This window comes from Limanda limanda, chromosome 15 (assembly GCF_963576545.1).
Source record: "Limanda limanda chromosome 15, fLimLim1.1, whole genome shotgun sequence".
NCBI classification, from domain to species: domain Eukaryota; kingdom Metazoa; phylum Chordata; class Actinopteri; order Pleuronectiformes; family Pleuronectidae; genus Limanda; species Limanda limanda.
In genome coordinates this window covers 8,663,264-8,684,332 of record NC_083650.1, presented here as the reverse complement: position 1 = coordinate 8,684,332, position 21,069 = coordinate 8,663,264, and the positions used below count along the sequence as shown (strand labels likewise).

Sequence of the window (21,069 nt, the reverse complement as noted above, 5' to 3'; positions counted from 1 at the left end):
TCAAAGATCTGCTCAGGAACAACTTGTGTGTGTTTACAGAAGCAGACGAGGATTTATTGAATCAATAAAAATATATATACAGACGGAAATAAGAGCGTGAAATGATTTTCAGGGATGATTTGGATATTGTAAAGCTGCTACCCCCCCCATGAACAATGAGCTCTCTCCGCTCCCGCTGCCACTGCTCGCCTGACGCGCAGCCCCCCCCCAACTGGTTCCTCCAACTGGTTCCTCACTTTGACAAAGTCCTGCACGCCAGCAGGTCTGCGGAGCGGCTGCGTAAAGATGAATTCTTGACTGGTTTGTTTCTGAGAAGTTGATCAGCTCTGTCACACGCGTCCCTCTCTCTCTCTCTGATAGACTCAGTATTTGGCAGGACACGATGGAGCTGTGGTCGTTTTGGAGTTTTTCCCTTTTGGCTCTCGCGTTGCTCCTTCACCTCAACTTTGTGGCTGGAGCGGAGATAAGTTCCCCCCGAGCCAAGGACGGGTCTGACCGGCTGGAGGTCGAGCCGCTGGACGCACTTGGAACCCGACAACCTGCAGAAGTCCTACACAAAGTCGACAATTACGCAGAAGTTTTTGGAACGGAACCAGACGGTGATTTGAAACCGGACCGAGGCAAGAATGAAACCCAGGAGGGACTGAACCAGGAGGGACCGATCTGCGTCCAAACGGCACCAAACTCCGACAGCGTCTCCGAGGACAACTTGAGGCGAAGCACAGCGAATATGTTCCAAAGAAAGACGAAGGGGAAGAGGAGTGTGGGTCCAGGAATCAGCCAGAATGTGGATATGAGTGTAGGTGGAGGAGCGCAGTCACGGGAGAGGTTCGTGGAGACGGTCCAAGGTGTCTCCGGCTCCAGGGGCGAGCACCGGCGCACCGGGGAGGACACCCGGGGGTCCAGCCCCAGACAGAGTGAGCCCTACGTGGACACGTCCACCTTCGCCCTGTCCGGAGACTCGGATCACAACCAGGCGATGGTGCACTGGTCTGGACACAACAGCAGCGTGAGTTTCCATCCAACAGCAACACACTTCCTCTCATCATAAAGGGTTTAAAGAAAACACGAAAACACTCCACACACTGGTTGTAATGCTAATTCACGTTTTCTCCATTATATGTAAATTATAAAAACACATTTACATGAATCTGTCACATTTTTACGCACAGCTGTTCCAGTGCGCACGAGGGGAATTCGCCTCCCACAAATGAATAATTTCAATGTGCCTGGAGTCTTGACTTCAACAATGCATTTGCTAATTTCCTTGTATTCATGATTATGTATTTTGTTGCTGTATAAATGGAGATTATGATTACGCGCACTGCGCTCCTGTCCGTGTGCGCGCCTGCTGGATGAGACTGTGCACCTGCAGGATTTCAAAAGTCGAGCAGAAGCATTGATTTCAACAAACTGTGTTTTCCACCTGAACTTTTAAATGAACAGTTAACCCCCCCAGGTACATGAGGATGACACGGAGCTATGGGAAGGCGCAGGCATTTGGGCAGCAATCACAACACATTAATTATTTATGATACAATCAAGTAATGTCTGTCATCAAGGTGCAATAGCGACAATTAAAAGGGGATTGTGTCCAACCTGGCCCTGAACGTGACGCTGATGAGACAGAGTTCGACCTTTTGGCAAATGAGCTCTGCCTCAGTCGTTGACATTTGGCTCACATAGTTCATAGTCGTCTAATAACCTGGCTGCAGACAGCACTGCAACATGTTTATTGTTGAGAAGCTGCCAGGCTTTTGCACTTTGAAACAGGTTGGTGTGAAATGTGCACGAATGAAATGGACAGCAAGACTTTGCAGCAGCCACCCAGACCCCCCCCCCCCCCCCCCCACATCACAGCTGCACACAGATCTTAAAAACTACACAAACTGCCTTGTACAAAAGGGAGTTACTGTTTTTCCCCTCAGGTAATTCAGATCACCTTAATTTGTTTGGCAAGAGGTTGTGTGGCACTGGCAGCCACATTAATCTGGGACCACATCTGCAGATTTGTCGTGTCCCAGAAACAGTGAGAATATTCATGTTACCCAGAATAAGGCACATATATCTCACTTGGTGGATTTTTTTATCATTCGACATTGTTTTTCTCTCTCTTATCTGGTGCATTTTGTGTTTGCAACATATCCTGATGTTAGAGGCAACACAGATGTGTCGACGTGGACGGATACGCACCAGTAATTCACCTGATAAAATCTGATTTGTGGGACTTATTGTGAAATATGTCGTTGGTTCGAGATGTCTTCGCCAACGATGGCCTTTTGCACCGCAGAACACTCTTCACTGGGTCGTCACTGATGGGCTTGTCACTGCAGCCAGTCAACAGCTTTGATTTATACAGCCTGAGTCTCTGTCTGTGGTCCCAAAACTGCGACTGAAGCTGCAGTTTAAATTGATGGCGTTTTATGACTATATGTTAGAGCTCAGGCTATATTAGATCCAAATGACTGATAATAAATCCAATCTAAAAGGGACATTTGAAAGAAAATTACTTCATTTCTGTGGTGAAGGGGAGGTTCTATCAGATATTCACTTCGAGACTTTGCCTGTGATCTGGCCGAGGTGTAAAATCCCACAGGGAGCGAAATGAGAAAGATGCAGTGGGTGATGGAGAAAGCGCCAGCGGGGGATCTCGAGAGTTCAGATATGATAAAGGATTTTCATCGCGTAAAAACCTCAAATCTGTCCACAAAACAGCAGCCGACTATTATTTGATTTCTGTGATTGTCTGAGACATCAAAGCCCGGAGTCATATTCCTCTGCTCTCTGACTTTAAGAGAGATAACATTGATTGGACTCAACCATGGGTATAAAAACACATACTGCACGAAGAACCCTTTTTAAATTCATGGTTCTTAACTACATGTAGTATTGATTGACTGGGCATGTTCCTGCTTCTGTCCGTCCTGAATGTGAATGGGGATAGAGATTTAAAGAGTGGTGATTTATAATGGTGTGCACCATCAATATAGACACAAATAGAAGGTAAACTAATTAAAAATGCTCATAAAGACTCTTGGCTGTGGTATGTCCTGTCTGGAAATCAGACTTGTGCCTCAGATGGGGGTTCAAGCTGTGATAGGACTATGTTGATGATCATTTTAAACAGCCATTGCAGCAGATCCTATACTCAAAGGATGCAGAGCCCACCCCCCCCACCCCACCCAGAAGGCACAAGTCTTAGTGTGCGAGCCAGCTGGTGTTCAGGGAGGTATTGGCAGCCAAATGATTTTTTAGGCTCCTGATTGACCATTTTTGCAGGGTCCCCTCAGACAGCTGACCAAACTAGGACACCGTGTTGAAGATAATGACAGTTAATCAGCGTCCTTATTGACAACACGTCCCCCGAGCTCCTGCCACTGAAGCGATGCTTGTTGTGGTGGTGACTTGGGGATTAGGGTGTGGTTCCCCTCGTTGGCCTCGGGAGGAGCAGGACATTGGTGACACCAGATTTCCTCCTCGGCCGGGGAGTACATCTCTTTGGCTCTTTGAATTCTTGGTTCTTCTCATGGTGACAAGAAACCCACCCATCTGTCAGTTCCGTTATATGGTCCTTTTTTTTGTGGCTGCCACTTGGGCCACATTGTCCTCGTGCCTATTCGGGACGAGGCAGTTATTGTTGCACGTAATCCCATCGGTATAAATATACAATAAAAAAGAGGAAATCACACTGCCCCGGGGGACACGCGTTTAAAACCAGTTCATTAGATAGACAGCCATTCCATTTAGCATGCCAGAGTTGGTTGCATAGAAACTCCTTGATCCATAAAATCAAATGGAATGGGTTCCCAATTCACAGAGGCATTTTACCAGAGTTTGTGGGGGTGTTACAGGATGATGAAAAGTGCATTAAAATGCTGCCACTGTTGAGGTGTTCAGATGCAACAAAGGGAAAAGTTTAGCAGTTTTGTTTTTCTTTTCCTCCCGATAATTTCCCCGCACGTCTAGTCCATATTCTCCATATAAGTCCATATCATTTTTAAGGTGAGACCCTTTAATAGAGAAGTCACATGAGGGAAAGGGGCTAATGTCTGACCTTGTAAAACCTTCTTATTCATGCACTTTAATCATCCTCCGGCCCCCTGGTTGCTGCCTGAGGGGATTGCGATCCATACCACGTTTGAAGAAAATCAAAGGTGCTTGAAGTTTCTAACATTTCGGATTGTTTTCCCCTCGTCTTACGCTTTTAATTTATTGTAGCACCTCGACATTTTGGAAATGTTTAATTTCAGATCGCCCATAAGCGCTTCTCTTGATTTGCACATTACTATTTATGCACCATTATTATTATTCAGCTGATTGTGAGTTACGTTCAAGGCTTATTAAATATGGATTTTCGAAAAGTAGCAACCAGTGGAAATAAAACAACTACAAAGATAATTCCTTTCACACCAGCCATTTTGGTCTTCTACCTCCCTGTCCCCCGGGGTATCAGCACCATGCGTCTGTTCATTAATCCAGCCTGTCTCAAGCCTTTAGGGATGCACTGTCCGCTGATGTGATTGTAAGATGCTGATAGAAACGCCAGCAATCCTGTGTGCTATATGTGAAAGTGTGCACGCTGGTTACTACAAGAAAAACAATCGCTCAGAAGCCTGAATGGGGGAAATTCCTTTTAAACATTTCCGGTGAAAAGAACGCAGGGAGGCATTTCCTGTTGTGTTGTGGGGATTTTTTTCGCCTCTCTTTTATTTCATGGTGCACAGGATTCAATTTTCACCCTCTTTCTTGTAATAATTCAGTGGATCCCAGTTTTTACTCCTCAGATGACATGCATGTGTGCCTTTTTTTTTGTCATGAATCATTTGTGCTCAGGGACCATAATGCATCACATCAAAATGGGCTCCCAGCACTTCTTTGGCACTTGTAATTCCTCAGACTGTAGTTTTGCTCCACAAAGTGCATTTTAAGCAGCAAATAAAGTCCCAGCCGTCAGTTGTATGTTCAAGCACTGTCATTGCTCGATTCCTCTCTACCTCCCCCACTCTCAGTCTGTGTGTGTGTCTCTCTCTCTCTCTCTCTCTCTCTCTCTCTCTCTCTCTCTCTCTCTCTCTCTCTCTCTAACACGTTTGCGTTTTCAAATTTAATCAAAGTGACAAAGGGGGTGCGGGATCATATTTGACAAGTTTGCATGTGATTAATTAGTTTAATAACTGTCGCAGTGTGGGAGACGCGTACTGTGGCTGTGATTGGGTAATGAAAACAAATTTATGCATTTTCTGATTGGGGAAAATCATACAATTGGAATTCAAATGGGGAGATGTTGTGTTTTCTTCTTTACTTTCATTATCGCCAATAACAAGCAAACTAAGTGACCCTGGCTTGGTGACATTATACCTCCAAGCAGCACGTTGCCTGAAGCGCCGCCACCGCCGCCGCAGTTGCTATCATGTATAAAGATGACTGGGACTTCTCCGGTGGCAGTCGGCTTAAGTAATGGCTGGACTTGGCAGTTTGCAGTGACAGGAATGCATTAGTTCTTGGGGAAAACGTTTTTTATTTTTTTCTCCCATCCAGTGAGATTCAAAAGACCTAAAACAACACACACAAACACACACAAACACACATATACGCACACTCTGCGTAATCGATGGAGATGATGGAAAACTTCCAAAGCACAAAATGACACGTATAGAAAACAGAATACCCAATGGGTGTCCTGGAGTTAATCCTTTAAAATGATTGGTTGCTTTTGCTTTGAACCAAATAGAAGCAGGAAAAAAAATTAGTTATAGTTCAAAGTTATGACAAAATATTCATCACACTTTTTTTTTTTGCAGAGGTAAGACCTGACGGAGGCTGCACATCATTTACATGAGTTAATGATTGTATTGAAGTGGAAGTGAACTGTCATCAATAAGATTGTCAGGAAGCTGTAAATTAATCATAACAACTTAAGCATTGAATTTGAAATAACAGCTAATTGTCTTCCAGCCACCGTTTCACACAGCGTCTCAACCAGGAGCCGGGAGATTCTAATTCCTGATTTCATGCTGTGCTTTGCTACTCCGACAGTTAAATTGTGCCGTTCACAATGTTTAAATAACCATCTTTGATTATAATCCCCTCCATGTCTGTCTTTCTCCCCTGCGTATGCCTGCTCTTTTATTCGGAGGCTCAGTATTCCACACAGGTAGCAGAAATTTCATCTCATCAGATGCTGTGCTTTAGTTGCGCCGCTGTTGTCTTGCTTCAACCCAACGTGTCTCTTTCTGATATGGAGATTTAAACGTAGCCGGGAGACACGACTGCAGCCAGGCTCTGACATTAATATGCTCGAAAAGTGGTCTCCCACACTTTTTCGTCAAGCATGAACATTTTTGTGTTTTCGTGGCCAAACAAGCGAGTAAACAAAGACGACGGCGAACAAACGATCAAAGGCTGAAGGTGTCACATTATACACACGTTAAAAGGCTTGTACCATGAATTTTTCAATGAATATGTAATCAGATAACCCGGCAGCCGAGATGATTTTTTCTCTCAACAAAGCGAGGGAATGTTAATTAACGTATCTGACACACACAAAAAGTTGATGCTGAACACGAGAGCAAAAATGTTCACCGACGACACTTGTCATTTGCTTTCATCCAATATTCATCCAACAGGAAATTGGCTTGTTGGGCGCTGGGCGTATACAGTATGGCAGCTTCAACCCTCCGGCAGTGGCCACAGGTCTGGTTCTGATCCGGCGCTCCTTCGTCTTCTTTGCTCTCTCCCCCTTTCCCATTTAATGTCCTATTACATAAAGGCTAAGGATTTAGGATTTTCTTTTTTGAAAAAGTTCACTAGCACGAGACACTACAGCTTTCGTCTTCCTTGATAGTTAACCAAACTGTTCTTGTTGCTTAAACTCACGTGAGACTACAGGATGAAAACTTCCTGCACGTGTTGCAAGATTTGCTCGATGGCAATTAGAAGATTTCATCGTTTTCCCTGAGGTGGAAAAGACTTTGGCCCATGAGACTCATGTTATGTTCTGTAGCTGGATACAAGTGGAAGTTGGTGGTCTGCTTTATTCGTAAGCATAATCCAATACTAGAGTATCGGAAAGAAGGTATTACCAAATATTTCAGATGAGGTTATTCCCACTAAAGCTGCTTTCAGTCATGCGTTTGTGGTAAAAACTGAGTGAGCCAATGTAAGATTATGGCCGGATGTTGTCAAGGTGATTCACCACGAGCAAGTGGGAGCGGTGATCACACTTGTAACAGTCGACAAACACAAAACTGAAACAAACAAATATCATGTGATTTCCACAGCTGCATTTATACGTCGTGTCTTCTTAATGTTTCACCTCTCACCTGAATGTTACAGAGATTTTACTGCTGTCAAGATTACTGCTGTCAAGATGTGTGACCCGAACAATCTCCTGCTGCGTTCTTCAAAAGGCAAAGTCGGGGGAAATGTCTCGACAATTGGGTCAGAACATTTTCATGCCTTCAAACGGCTTAAGTCTCACTGAAATGACATTTGGTTTTGCTGGCCATCAGTTATTAGTTGCTGCTTGTTGAACTTGTGGCCCTGCTAGAGGAGGAAGGGTGGAAACGAGATGTCCAAAGAAAAAATTTGCTTTGCCCAACTAGACCATCTCTTATGACTTAAGTCCATCACAAGAATTTTGTATTTCCCTCTAAACATAACTGGAAAAACAATTGAGTTCCATATCAATACAATCTCTCTGGAAGAAAGAGAAATTTAACAGTGAATGCAAACCCGATCGGCCATTTTCTGCCTCTTCACATTATGAAAAATGCAAATAAGCGACACAGGAAAAGATTTGATTCTCAGCCCTTTTGGAAGAGAGGAGGGTCATTTTAGGTGGAGGCTTTCTCTCTTCCAAAATCTTAATTTGGACCCACTCCTGCCTTTGGCTCCACCTCAGATGTCCCCCCCGGGCAGAAGCCGAGCCATTACGAGCCAGAGGAGAAACAGAAGAGACTGGAAGAAATGTCTAAGCGTTGTTTCACTGCTAAAACTTCTCCGAGATGATAACCAGTGTTCAAATCTGTGGAGAACTCCTAAGATTTTATAGAAACACTTTTCAACCTGGTGAATTTCCAATTCTCTGCCGTCATCCACGGCTTCATGAATAACATGATTACACACACAAAAAAGAATAAATGTAGTCATGCCATTGTACCTTCAACCTCTGAACACTAAATATGACTAAACGAGGGGGGGCACAGAATATGAAAAACCTGTAAAAGTAAAATGCAAATGTTGTATTTTTGGCTCTCCACACCACTTACAATGCATCAAATTAATTTTAAATTGCACGGGATGTGACAAAAACTTTGTCAAATGTGTCAAATCATTTAAATTACTTCTAAAATTGCTGTTTAATTTGTCCTTGACTGTGCTTTCGTTTTTCACCTCTTTGTGCAAACAACAAAGTCAACATGGCATCACAGGAGGAGCAGAGTGTATTTCTATACCTTTTTACCTTCAGCTTTCTTTAGAGAAAAAAGTAAAGTGCCGTTTGTTCACAAATCGCAATCTTTCTTACCACTAATGGCAAGCAGCACAATTTATTGTATTGTTGCAAGCATCCGAGAGACATAACATACCCACACAATACCCTCACAATAGAGCTGTATTTGAAGGGAAACCCCTTTATATTGAGCCCATTTCATTAATTTCCTTCCCATAATGGACCAAATTGATTGCTGAAACCTCTCTAGCTCAAAGCATCAGGGTTATATGGCCAAAGCTCCGGAGTCGGGGAGGAAAAGCAAACACACAGAAAGCCGGCTAATGCACCGGGGACCTTTCGCTGGGGTTTACTTGATGAAAGCAGCATCCCCCCCCGGAGTATGTTTTCACCCACAAAAGTACAAACAATCAATTTGGGTCCACAGACAAGATGAGGACAGAGTTAGGCCTGGCTTCGACCGCACCATTACTCTTGAAAGACGTTCGTCTCTCCCACTAAGTGCTCTACTTTGGAGACATCCTCACACAGCCACAATCAACGTGTCGTGTTCCTGCTCCTCCACCCACTTGTGTTTTGTGCATCTTGATTTTGGCCTCGCTCCTGTCGAGCCTTAAAGAAATTTATGCAAATTTCCCACCAATACTGTGTTTCTTTTCTCCGCAGGTGTTTGCGTCAGATAATTTCTAATGGATGCATGAATATATTCATCTTGAATCCTGTGAGAGAGAGGAAGCAAAGTTAGGAGTTATAACTCGTGTTATGACACACATCGCTCTCCACGTCTACGCTGGTAGTTTTCCACCAAGTGCGTTTGGCTCTGCAAAGATTTTCTTGTGCTTGGCTGAGGATCTTTTCATTTCTCGCTGAAGAAATGGAATTTAAAAGTCCACAGCCGAGGTGAATCGTTCAGGATGAGATCTAGGACATTAATTAGCTGCTTCCCTTTAAGAAAACAGGATTTGTCCCTTTAAGAAAACAGGATTTGTCAAATCACTCAAATGACTCTCTCCCGCCCTTGGCTCCTTTCTTCCTTCCTTTAATGAAGTTGAGAATGTAATGAGCGTAACAACAAATGAAACAGGTTTTATTTTTGCATCTGCGTGCTAAGACTGGTGAGATGCAGTGTAGGGAGGTGAGCAGCGTAGTCCCAGCTCGCTCCCCTCACAGCAACATGGCAGCTTGTGGTCTCTGATAATGACCACGATGCATTAGGGCGCCCCCACGGATTTGCATTATTTCGTGGTCTTGGCTCTTCTCACTGTGTCCATTTTTTGTATCTCAGTCTGTTTTCCTCTTTCTCCTCTTCCTCTGCTCCTCATTGGAACAATAACAGCGAAGAATACAGGCATGTCACGGTGTGGGAATTTTCCCACAGGGTAATAAATTCTCGACAACACCGGTGTCACCGATTACTTGTGACATTCTACAGGAAAAGACACGTGACAAGCTCAATATCTGCAGAGCGATTACTTTGCTCTTTAACGTTAGATTTCACTGTGGCTGACTCTTCCTGGTGTGTGTGTGTGTGTGTGTGTGTGTGTGTGTGTGTGTGGCCTTTAGATGCTGCCATATTCATCACATGCAGTTTTATATGTAGCTTCATTAATATTGTCAAGTTCTCTCCTAGCATTGGGTTTTAATCTTAACATCAAATCCTCCCCCATGTCTTCATGTGACTGCAGAGCTGACACACTGACTATATTTCCGCAGTATCTGATTGATAGCAAGTATTTATAGTTAGTATTTAATGAGTTTTATTTTATTTTGGATGAATGTGGGCAGTACCACTCATCTGGAAAATCAATTAATGAGTTCACTTCTACATAAACAATTAAATAAAATGTGTTGTGGGTGGACATTGTGTACCTGAACACCATGTAACACAAAGCAGCAACTTTATTGGAGATTCAATTTATCATATGACACAGCTATGAACATACAGTATATATTTAAATTATGTAAAAGTTAGGCTTGACGTGGCCACTCCAAAAACTATTTTAACGTCTCTCAAAATTTTGGGATCAACTGTAGTCACTTGTGTTTTTCTGATTATTTCTTGAGAATTTTAATATATTTGCTGATTCTCTCTCCACACACACACATACGCACACACACACACACACACACACACACACACACACACACACACACACACACACACACACAACCACAAAGCTGATATTATTTAATCACATTTACAGATCTGTGTTGTTGAATAATTTTCATATTCAATATATTTGACCTACTACACTACATTTCCATCATAGCTCGATCGATGCTCATTGCCTCTTGAGGCTCATTGAGAAAATCATTGATATAGATTTAAAAAAAAATAGTGGATATGACATTGAAATTGTATCACCAACTTGTGCTACTTATTTACAGATCTAACATGTGTCTGTCACAGTCCTGTTTGTGTTCATGTGATCATAAATGTGAGATGTCACCCTTCTTAAGCTCATGTTCTTGGTCCCAACCAACTCTTGAGGGAAATTTCAGAGTCTTTAGCCGTTAGATGCTCCTCTATCTTCACCAATTGGTCACTAACTGTCTGCTGCTATCCGTTGCTGCCACAAACTGCACAGTTACAGCTGTGAGAGTGAACCAAAACAGTACATTTGCAGTTCAGACAACTAATCGATGAGCTGATTCATTGGTCTGTAAAAACCAGGGGAGCTTGAATATTGTATGTTCAGTGTGCAGCTGCTGTTGTGGCCAAATCACTCCTAAACCAGAGATATAATAATTATGTATTTATGATATAATGATTTTGTTGTGCAGGACATCTTCATGACCTGACTCTCAAGTATTAGAAATAGCAAAATAACACAAATATTCACACGTGCACCGTGCATGTGAACCTGCACAAAGTAAAAAGAAGAATAGCTGCACTCAAGGATGGTTTTAAACTCAGTCACTCGACAGATTCCAAACCCACTTTGACTCTGTTTATCAAATCGGATAAGGTCTTGAAATTGACCTCCAGACAGCTGACAGGAAAGAAGAGGCACATTTCAGTAAAAGCCAGCTTATTATGAACCAAATTCCAAATATTGAAGGAATGATTTAATTAGTGTTGACACATTTCAGCCAGCCGTCCGACATTTTGATTTTGTGGTTATAGTCTCAGAGGGGAGAAACTGACGGGGGGGTTCTCCCGGGAGACATCCCTGCTTAAATGGATGTCTTTACCCTCTTGTTGCACTATACTGAAGCTTATGTGTATTCATGAGAATGTAAATGTGTGTCATTTTAGCAGGGAGGAGGCTAAAGGTAAATAAGATAGAGACGCATGTCAACGCCTTCTCTGAGCACCAGCCGTTAGCACAGTTATTACAAAGAGCCTTTACATCACTCACTGTTCTCAACTTTGTGGGTCCCTTGGAAATTAATTTAGATCCCTCAGTTGTCCCCTCGGTGAGGTTCAAAAACAGAGGCGGATCCACATGAAAGTGGCTGCAGTTCTCATATTTCTAAGGATTGTTCCTGCCGCACATGATGTGTTTCTCCTGAGCAGAGAAGAAACAGAGATCCAGAGGTGTGATGCGCGGAGTTCGGGTCCCTTTTAGTCTACCCAATTAGACAGAGATAATATTTGACGGGTGCTGCCTTAATGATGTTTTACCGCGGGGGCTGAATATGCAACAGGTTCCCATTTGAAGTGTGGCATTACAGAGCCCAGTAAAACTGTGCAGGATATGCAGCAACAGTCTATCTGGGTTTATTAATAGCCATATTACTGTACAGACGCTGAGATGATTCACACCTAAATTGCTAAATGGAAAAAAAATCCTCTGTTCACCAGCGTGGTGTTGAGATGCCTCTCATGTCACGGCCCATGAGAAAAATGTCGGTATTTCACAATAAAAGATAGATAAAGAAATAAAAATGCAGAGTAAAAAGGCAATTTGCGAAGATTTCATTTGGTCTGTGTCGGTGGCTGTTGCAGTACATGCAGAGGCTGCACGCTTGAGCGCTAGTGGTGCATGTGCATTGCTAAGGTATGAGCGGATGCAGTAAATCAAAGCTGTGTTGCCATGGCGGCTGTTTATTCAGCCGTCTGAACAGGTCCAACTCTTTCCGTGGTCAAACATCACCTGATTGGGATGTTTTTATTGTTTTTTTTAATCGCCTCTACTTTCCTTGTGAAATCATCACAGCCACACACAAAAAAAGGAGCAATAAAGAGAGAGGGAAGTAAAACCGAGAAAAAAGGAAAGAAAAAGGGAAAAGGAACGAAAGGAGGGAAAGAAAGCGACAAGAATAGAGTGTTGGGATAAAAGGATGACTAAACCCAACTCCTCTGAGGGTGAGAGCCAATCTGGAAAATGATTGGTTGGCTTTCCTGGGGCAAAGCTCTCTTTGCTCACATCAATAAAACATAAACATGAATAAATGCACTGCATTTGGCCTTCCAGGGCCCTTAATTTCATGTATGCAAGTGAGTGATGATATGCATGGAGGATTGTTTTTACCTGGGAGGCTCAAAATAATTCTGGGAGCCATTTTGTGTTTGTTTTTTAAGTATTTACATAAATGCAAGACTTCACCATAGACTCTGGGAATTTTGTGTTGTTGATGCCGCCTCATTTGTTGTGTTTGACGGTGTCGCTGCGTCTCTGCTGTGCACGTCTCCCTATCGGCCTCGTGCTGCTCACTATTGACGCAGGCCACAGACGCACAGCCTATCAATAATGGTGAAGACGTGGCTACAGTGATGTACTCTTGATGTATCCACTTAGGGACAAATCATCCAAACAGTCATCTGCCTAAATTGTCTGTTGGTCCCTGGGGGAGATTGTCACTGACCCGTTTCACTGGGTCAGCTTTTGTTAATGAGCCAACCACACAAACACATTGACAACTGTAAAGACAAAGCTCCCGAAGGCTCACGACAGCAAGGAGGCTTTTTTGCCGTTTGGGGCTATTTTTAAAGGTTATTTTACATCCTTGTCTAAATGTGTGAGCGTCTGATTAAATCGAATCCGTGTGCGAAATGGCGCAAGTGATTGAAACCTATAAAAGTGAGAACATCTATTTGTTGTTTACTCTGTTAATTTGCCGTGCGATTTGAGTCCCTTTGCTTAGGTACGAAAGCGCCTCTGGTTCGACGCCGATAAAATCAATTCCACATTCAATTTACCTCACAGTATTTATAATGTCCCATGACACAGAGTCATTGTTGTTAGTGAAAGAGAAGTGAGGAGACGAACGATCAACAGTTTGGCAGAGTCTTTCTCTTGAATCTATTTTTCAGAGCAGGCAATTAGGCCCAACATCACAGCCATTTAACTAAGTCTGCACTCCAAATTGATTCAGACTCCAGCGTTGGACCTCGCAGACATGGTGCATTTCGTTATGCAAATGCTTATCTCTCTGTGTGATTGGTTAATTAACCTGTAACGCAGATAGTCCCAGGCGTGCACAGCGGCCGTTTGATGGCTAAATTGTGGGTCAATTGGGTTTTTAACATTTTCAAAGCAGACTTAGAGGCTTGTCTTTGTTCCTCGGAGTCTTGTGTGGCTTTTCTCGATTTAATGACTCGCTCCGCGGGTCCCAGGAGGTTAATGTGCTTAAACTCACTGTAATTGAGCTTCTGACCTATCTTTCAGGCTTTAAAAAGAAATTGTCATATTATGCCATGTTTCCGCTCCTTGATTGTTATTGTCTACCATTCCTCCTCGCTCCTTCCATGCCCTGCCCCAAACTCTCTACCCTACCCCCACCCCCCCCCCTTTCCTTTTCTATGCAGAGTTATGAGCGTCCCCATGGGAAGTCATTTATAATGCCATTGGAGTGACAATAATGCGTTTGCACACCATTTCACTCTGCCCTCTGTGCCTTGGCAGGCTTTTATGGGCCACATTTTTGCTTCCCCAGAAACACATTGTCCAACCATCCTCAGATAACATGCAAAAGCATTTAGCCCAACTGGAGCTGGAAGTGGATGTCTTTATAGCGAGTAAAATAACACAGCATCCTTCACCATCTGCTGTAGGAAATCAACATTTGTTGGTGCTTTTGCAGCTTTTAACTACGATAACACTTTATTCCGAGGGTAAAAGTAGGACATTTCGGGTTTTTTTTAAATAAGGGAATGAGATGAGAGACGTTGGTGTGGTGCAGCCGCCGACTGCCTCTCTTTCCATTGTTCACTGAACAATTATGTTTCGCATTTTGCTGTCATGTAGGTATCATTCCACATGAGATACGGACACAACTCTTGACAGCCCACATGGATTTTTTTTCTGATCCTGCCACCAGCAGACTGACGTCTCCTGACAACACAAGGATCTCTTGTCGTCGTGATAACGTACTGTACCAGCCTGATATGTATTAGTATAAGGGTGTAGCGGACATGTTGTATTCATTCCACGTCATTAGGTGTAGACAGGTAATGTATGCATGGAGAGGCACTTATGCAAAGGCTTTTTAGTGCAGACCTCGGCATGTGATTAAATGTGTCTGTTGCTGTTATGTTGTAGGTGATCCTGATCTTGACTAAGCTGCATGACTTCAACCTGGGGGCTGTAACTGAGAGCTCACTCTGGAGGTGAGTTTGCTTTTTAATCGTTGCTATTTTTCCTTTTCTGTCTAAACAGCATCAACGCAAGAAAGATTTTATAAAAATGCAAAAGCGCATCTCCCCAGAAACAATAAGAATAATATATTCATAGAGGTTGCAGTGTACTCTAAGTATGATTTATTATGTTCCTCCTTGCTGGGATATGAACAATCAAGTCAGAACTGGAAGACAGTATGAAGTATGTTTTAATAAAACAATCTGAAGCAGTGCAGAATGAAGCATCCGCCTCGCAGGCCCAAAAACGACACAGTGCAGCAACCTTTTTAAAGAGACCCAAACTATTTTCTATCCACTCTCATCAGTGAAACTTCCTGAAAGAGTCTTTGACAGATCAAACTGGAAGACCTACCTGTGGAATCGTCTGTTTGGATCCGCGGCTCCGTTTCCTCTGACCTAGAAACTTCCTGATGGAGTTTTTTGATTGATTGTCATCCGTAACCTTTTGTTTCAGAGGCAATTGGCATGCAATTGCTACTGTATGGCTGTAGTAATTCCATTCAGTAGGTATTGAGAGGCCAATCCAGCGGCTGATGTGCTTCTTTTTCTCACCTCTCCCGTAGCCTGCAGAGAACTCATTTCATTCTGAAATACACCTGAAACGGAGACCATAAGTCCGCCAAGAGCAGACTCTCAAATTAATATCTGTTTCACCAGAGGCGCCACCAAGATTTACACCCGACCTGACATGTTTTGAAAATCCCATATTGTGTACATGAGGTCTTCCATCATCAAGGTGGCTGCTGAACATTGGCACCATGAGTGAATTAGAGTGCACCTCAGGGGTTGCGCCGAGTCTCTCAGTGTGGGTATTAGAAATGCAGAAATCTGAATGTTATGAAAAGAAACGGGAGTCAATGATTTCTGTGATGGCGCAATAAATGATTTATGGCGACAGCTCCGGGCCGCTGATGGCGGCAATGTGGGGATCAATGGGGTGACTGAGGCAGAAGCCATCGAATCATGCATCAAGTCCCTCTGTGTTTTGAGGTGGTCGCCTTTTCCTCCCGAAGAAACTTTACGACGAAATAACATCGTTTAGGTTCTGCATTCTGCCGACGCCCACTACCACAGACACACACGCCAAGTGAAGGGAGTACTTAAGCACAAATACAAATGTGTTTAGAGGTAGGTCAATGTCAACAATGGAACAATTCAGATTAATGCATAGACAACGATAGCAGACTCTGGGATATCTATCCAATTATGCAGCGAAATTACATTTGGAGGCACTCAGGTAGAGCCGGGAGCGTGGATTGGCTTTTTGCGGCGAGGAGGAATATGAAGACTTGAGGCGACAAACACATCTACCCTTGTCTTGGGAGAAGCTCGAACTTGAAACCCAGTTCTGTGACCAACTAGGGTTTTTACATTGTGTAACAAATCTAAATGATTTTATTCAAATAAATGGTGTTTAATTAATATTTATTCATAAATGTCCCTCTTTATTTATCTTTTTGATAATATTTTTTACCTTAAATGATTGTCACTTAATTGTTTTAAATGTTTTGCCCGATTGCAAAAGGATAAAACTTTCCCAGCTCAAAAGAACATTGAGCACAAACAGGATGAAACTAGATTTTTAAATCAGTTGGAAATAGAGAAAACAAATTCCAGCATAATTTGAAATAAAATGTAAACAGGTTTTCATCACTGCTCTGGAAAGGACATCTTTAAATTAATTCTTCAACCTACAGCATCTAGTTGCAGAAAAAGGTAACAATGTTTGTCACAGTGTTAATATATATTCAAGGACCATGGCCGTGTCGGATGTTTCAGCCCTTAAATTACAAATTCCTGTGACTTACTTTAGCGCTGAGCATTTTCCAAAGCATACCTGAAATATACAAATGTATTTCTCAACTCGCAGGGTTTCATTACCTTCAGTGTAGCATGAAGAGGCTTGACATGTGCAAGGCGGCGAGCGTTTAGTTTGCATACTGTGTTTGTCACAGCGGTGTTATTGCTGAATGGTATACTGGTTTCCAGTTGAAAATGCCTAATGAATATGTCAACCACTTTAATGCAGAATGCCACTTGCTTTAGGCTTCTCTTGAAATCTATGTTTTTACTTGTTGGTTATAAAAGAGCATTAGAGGAGTGAGATGCTGCAGAAAGAAAAATCTTCTTCTGACCCTGTGCAGTAATACATCACCACACAATGACAATATCTAAAACGTTGCAATGTGTTATATGTACCCTGTGGAGTTATTTTGAAATACTTGTTCACCCACCAAAATTCATCATGTGCATCCTTGAAGCTCAGCAAATCTGTTGAATGCTTTTTTCTCCTCATAAAACATTTGCAAGGTCAATTTTGGGGAATATTGTGAAACTTGGCTTGTTTGCATTGCTGCAGACATTCTCCTTCATTCTGTCTGTCTGGCTCATTGCTGTATTTCATCATGGGGTCACTGTCACCAATTAATGATCAGTGGTAAAGCGTAGCCCCGCCCCATTTGATAGACAATTTAGCTTTAACGGCTTCACCTTCACCAGCCCACATCCTTGCCTGCACCTTCCAGTGGTTCACCTTGGTCTCGCTCTTCTTAGTATTTTCTTTACATCTGCACTTCAGCAGTCAGCGGGGACGTGTGTCTTATCCCTTGTGTGCACGTGCATGTACATGTGCATCCTCAATCTCGCAGAGTAGCGTCTTTCCCAATAGATTTGTAAACTTTAGCGAATTTTTGTTCTTCCCCAAAAAATCTGCTCATGACAAATCTAACACATTTTTTGAAAAAACCATAAATCCTCTAATTAAAAAAGAGAACTCTCTGTCTTTGTTTTGAGATTTACTTGACTAGTTAAATGTTCCTTTTGTCTCGATAAAGGCCTACACAGAGTTTACAATATGAGTTTGCTCTATTGTCTGGATCTTCTTCAGCTCCATAGTCTAATCAATATTCTTCATATAAGGTTTTTTGAATTATAAGTAGGATTAGATGCATATTGATGTCACAGCAGTAGCTTGACAAATCATAATAGTGAATGTAATTGATGTAATTTTGCGGTTAATTAGCTTTAAATATGTTTTGCTAATGGGCAAGGTTCCTGATGAAACAGAAATTTAAATTTAGACTAGTCAACTATACTAAGGAAGGAAAATAGTCAACAATTTAATCATCCGCACTGCATCTGCGGGTAAAAAATATCTATGTTAGCATTAGCATCAGCAGCCTTCTTACCCTAATGGTGCCTTTGCATTGCTCTGAACAAGAGGTTATAAACCTTCTGCTTCTGCAAAGCCCTCCTAAAACCTTCTTATTTTCTTAATCAAAAGACTAAAACTGCGCTGGTTTTACAAGATGTCGTCTGTCAAGGTGCAGGTGACCGGAGGGGGGCTGCGGCGCCAACTAGTGGTGGGATGCTGTGTTACTTCTTAGAACTAATTGTTAGCCAGTATTGCACACTGATGAAAAATGTATAATTTGTTGAATAGACTAGTATTTCTGGTGCTGACTTGCAAGTGTAGAAATGTGTGTACATTGCTAATGTAATGCATTAAGATATAAAGCACATTTCTTGCAGCATAGCAAAAAAATAGTTGTTTACTTGAGCAAGACCAACAAAAATACATTAGCATGAAGCTAGTTTCTGCAGGTTGATTTCCCCCTTTAAAGCAGAAACGCTGCCTGAATGGGAGAAAATCAATCTGAGCACATATGGTATATACGCTTTGGAGGTGCAGTCACGTAAAGAATAACTGATTTGCAGTTAATGGGCTAAAACATCCCGAACCTGCTGCTGCAATAAGTGTTTGAAGCAGCTCTCTAATGGATGTTTTTCATCAAACATGGAACATTTTCTCTGTGACCAGATCCACCGACTACGGAAGCACCTACACCAAACTCAACCACAAAGTGGGTTCAAGGACAGTCCTGAGTTACCTGTACGTCTGCCCGACCAACAAACAGAAGGTCAGCTTTTTCCCATCGCTTCATGCCTCTCTTATTCCCTGACATCAAATTTTCATCAAATGACTCTGTCTCTCTTCCTCTTCTGCTGCTCTATCCCCTGTGTGGCCCCTCTGTGCTCTAGATAATGATGCTCAGCGATCCAGAGGTAGAGAGCGCCGTTCTCATCAGCTCAGATGAAGGAGCGAGCTATGAGAAGTATCCCATTAACTTCAACATCTTGAGCCTGCTCTTCCACCCGTCGCAGGAGAACTGGATGTTGGCGTACAGTCACGACAGCAAGGTGCGGCTTCCGAGCAAATCCACAATAAACCTTAGAGCGGTGATAAGACGATACATGATGCTGAACAAGCATCTTAAAATTCAGTTTTCACTGCCGTGGATGTTTTGATCGCTGTGCATGGGGCTCATTAACAGTATTTCTCCTCCTGGAACTTCTAAGTGTGACTAAGATCGGGCTAATTTTCTCTTGCAGCTGTACAGTTCAATGGACTTCGGGAGGAAATGGCAGCTGGTTCACGACGACGTGATGCCAGGCCGATTCTACTGGTACGATTATGTAGATCCTATTTTTGAACGGTGATTGATCGTAATTTGCATAATGATGGTGTGTGTGACCCTGTGCTGTCGGGAGCATCCAGTGACCTCATGTCAAAAACAGATCTGCACCCCCCCTACCTCCTAAAGGCAGTCAAGCACACAACTGCTTACATCCACGTCACGTACACCCGAAGGAATATTGTACTTGTTTTTCCATAGCACAGCCATGACATGCTGTTTTTTCTTGTCGCTGTCATTTAGTAATCTTGACTGCTCGCGCACAAGCCGGTGAATATTGATGTGAGCCTGTTTATCCCTCTTTGTCATGGTATGTGTCAAACCCCAGAGTGTTTCTAGCTGTGGAAGAAAGGACATCGGTTGGAGGACGTCCTCTCCACATGCATGAATAGCGAGACATTTGATAGAGAAGTGCGCAGCGGGTGGAGCGGCGCCCGAAACAATGCATTATTTGTGCTCCTGAGAACCGCTCCTTCACGCACATTACATCAAATAGTTATTTTTCCAACTGGTGTGGCAGCCACCTACGTTTTAATAACACATATTTGCTATGGTGGATATTTATGGTAATAGCTGGTGTTTTGTTACCCCCAGCCCTTCCCCTGTTGTCTCCTCTGTTGACGTCTTGCTGAATTGAGATTGTTTGCTGCTGGTGCCGCGACTCCTCCACTGACTCATTTACAGGATATAAAAACATCTTGTTTCCATTTTACAGAATGGGGATGTCCGTCAACAGCTGTGATACACAACCTAGCCTCTCCCATGCGTTTCTTCTTGTTCTCATTCTCCTTTTCTTCCCCACCAACCTCCCTTTGCTCCTCTCCATCTTCTCCTCCTCTCGCTCTATTCAAGGGCGGTAATGGGGCTGGACAAAGAGTCGGACGTGGTCCACATCGAGACGCGCATCGCAAAAGGCCGTGAGTGCAGCGCTGCAGTCCGCCTCAGTAGCAAGACCCTCAGGACCCCTCGCCTCTCATTTAGAGCGAGGTCATGGGGAAGATGAGACTCTTTCTGCGCTTCAGATTGGTCCCTGTAGCCCAGTAAAGCAGAATAGGTGTCTCTCGACAAAAACGGAGAGTTTTTGCGGGCTGATAGATGTTTCTTCTCCTTAATCTATCCCCAGTGTCTCATACAGAAACCTCAGCGTTCCTCCTCTAAACAGCAGGGTATATTCTGTCATGCCAATTACAGTGTTTCTGTGAATTGGAAAAGATGCTCATCTTCCCCCTGTTGTAAGAAGATATGAATCTGAATTAGTGTACAAACTCATCTGGTCCTCACACAATAAGATCCTGAACGTTTTTAGTCATGTGACATGCAGCAAAAGATTGGGGCCAGTATTGTAGTAATATTAATTGTGTGTGTGTGTGTGTGTGTGTGTGTGGAGAGAGTTGTCAATCTAAATCCGTGTGTAGATTTGTGTAAAAGAATGTTGAGATTTGTGAATGTGTCGTGTATTCAGAATCTACGTGTGCTTAATCAGATGTGAAAACCTTCAACAAATCTGTAAATGTGTAATGAAGTTTCTCGTGTTGTATTTTATTGTGTTAAGATTCGTA

At 42.9% G+C, this 21,069-nt stretch overlaps 1 protein-coding gene across 1 annotated transcript in view; it reads left to right on the top strand.

Moving 5' to 3' along the window:
- Positions 1-382: 382 nt before the first annotated feature.
- sorcs3b (sortilin related VPS10 domain containing receptor 3b) overlaps positions 383-21,069 on the top strand; it is a 40,637-nt gene continuing 19,950 nt past the window's right edge. Inside the window, exons 1-6 of the mRNA XM_061087765.1 lie at positions 383-1,009; positions 14,938-15,005; positions 18,856-18,955; positions 19,077-19,235; positions 19,428-19,501; positions 20,363-20,427. Of these exons, the coding sequence (XP_060943748.1) occupies positions 383-1,009; positions 14,938-15,005; positions 18,856-18,955; positions 19,077-19,235; positions 19,428-19,501; positions 20,363-20,427 (1,093 nt within the window). The remainder of the gene's footprint in view (positions 1,010-14,937; positions 15,006-18,855; positions 18,956-19,076; positions 19,236-19,427; positions 19,502-20,362; positions 20,428-21,069) is intronic.